Below are 1,184 nucleotides of genomic sequence, written 5' to 3'. Positions count from 1 at the left end.
AAAAATTTTTTTTAAAGAAGGTAAACCCCACTTGTTTTGTGATTTATTATTCTCTATATACGTCACTGGATTTGATTTGCAAATGTTTTGCTTTCCATTTCTACACCTACCATTTGTGAAAGACCCTGACCTATAGTGTACCTTTCTTTAATGTACTTGTAAACTTTTCTTATCAGGGAGTTGCTGAACTCATTTACTAAAAGGGGAGTGTTCCCACTTTTTACGCTCTGGGAGAGTTTGTGTAAGATTAGCATTCTTTCTTTCTTAAAAGTCTAGTAGAATTAATCCATGAACTTATCTGATACTGAATTTTTAAAAATTATGCCAGTGCTGTAATTAATTATATATCTCTTCTATTTCTAGCTTGCACTCTTTAGGTATCTATGAGCCGGTGAAACAGATCTCCGGAGAAACAAATCAGTAGGAATTGAATATCTAAAGTTGAATCTCTCTGAGAAGTCCTGTTAAGAATGGCTTTAGATCTCAGAATCTCATTTCAGGGAGAACCATCTAGGAATGATCCTGGGTCAGAAAACCTAGAGCATAAACCCAGTCAAGGACCAGCCATTCAGGAGGAAGAGGAGATCTATGAGTTCCCGAGCACTCAGCTCAGTTTATTACAAAACAGTAATAACTCATGTGCAAGGCAGGAACTGCAAAATCTCTATAAGTTATTTTACTCATGGCTGCAGCCAGAAAAACACAGCAAGGATGAAATTATTTCTCGTTTGGTCCTGGAACAGTTTATGATCAATGGCCACTGCAGTGACAGGTCCATGTTGAAAGAGAAATGGAATGCAAGTGGCAGAAACCTGGAGAAATTCATGGAAGATCTGACTGACGACGGCATGAAGCCACCTGGATTAGTGAGTAGAGGGTCTTAACTCCTGGGGTGAGGGTCAGAGGTGTGTAAGGATTAAGTACAGCCTGTTGGAATTGCCTGGAAGTAGAGAAAGAAGGGTTATTGTAGACCCACTTATTAGTTCTCACCAAAGAGACTCTTTACCATGCTAAGTAAGCAAAATGAAAGCAGATGTTTTATAGGCATCTATTCAGTAGGACATATAAGAGCCAACATATTAAGTGATTTTCACCAGTGAGATGGTAGGAGGGCTCACTAAGAAATTGACAATAGATGGGCGCCTGGGTGGCTCAGTTGGTTAAGCGACTGCCTTCGGCTCAGG

General features: G+C 39.6%; 1 protein-coding gene across 1 annotated transcript in view; it reads left to right on the top strand.

Annotated features, from left to right (window-relative positions):
* Window positions 1-470: 470 nt before the first annotated feature.
* The window catches only part of LOC117998020 (zinc finger and SCAN domain-containing protein 4), a 2,146-nt gene continuing 1,432 nt past the window's right edge, over window positions 471-1,184 (top strand). Inside the window, exon 1 of the mRNA XM_034986538.1 lies at window positions 471-866. Within this exon, the coding sequence (XP_034842429.1) occupies window positions 471-866 (396 nt within the window). The remainder of the gene's footprint in view (window positions 867-1,184) is intronic.

The sequence above is a fragment of the Mirounga leonina genome, unplaced genomic scaffold (assembly GCF_011800145.1).
Source record: "Mirounga leonina isolate KUSES-001 unplaced genomic scaffold, KU_Mleo_1.0 Mir_376, whole genome shotgun sequence".
Taxonomy (NCBI): domain Eukaryota; kingdom Metazoa; phylum Chordata; class Mammalia; order Carnivora; family Phocidae; genus Mirounga; species Mirounga leonina.
This window is presented reverse-complemented; position numbering and strand designations above follow the sequence as displayed.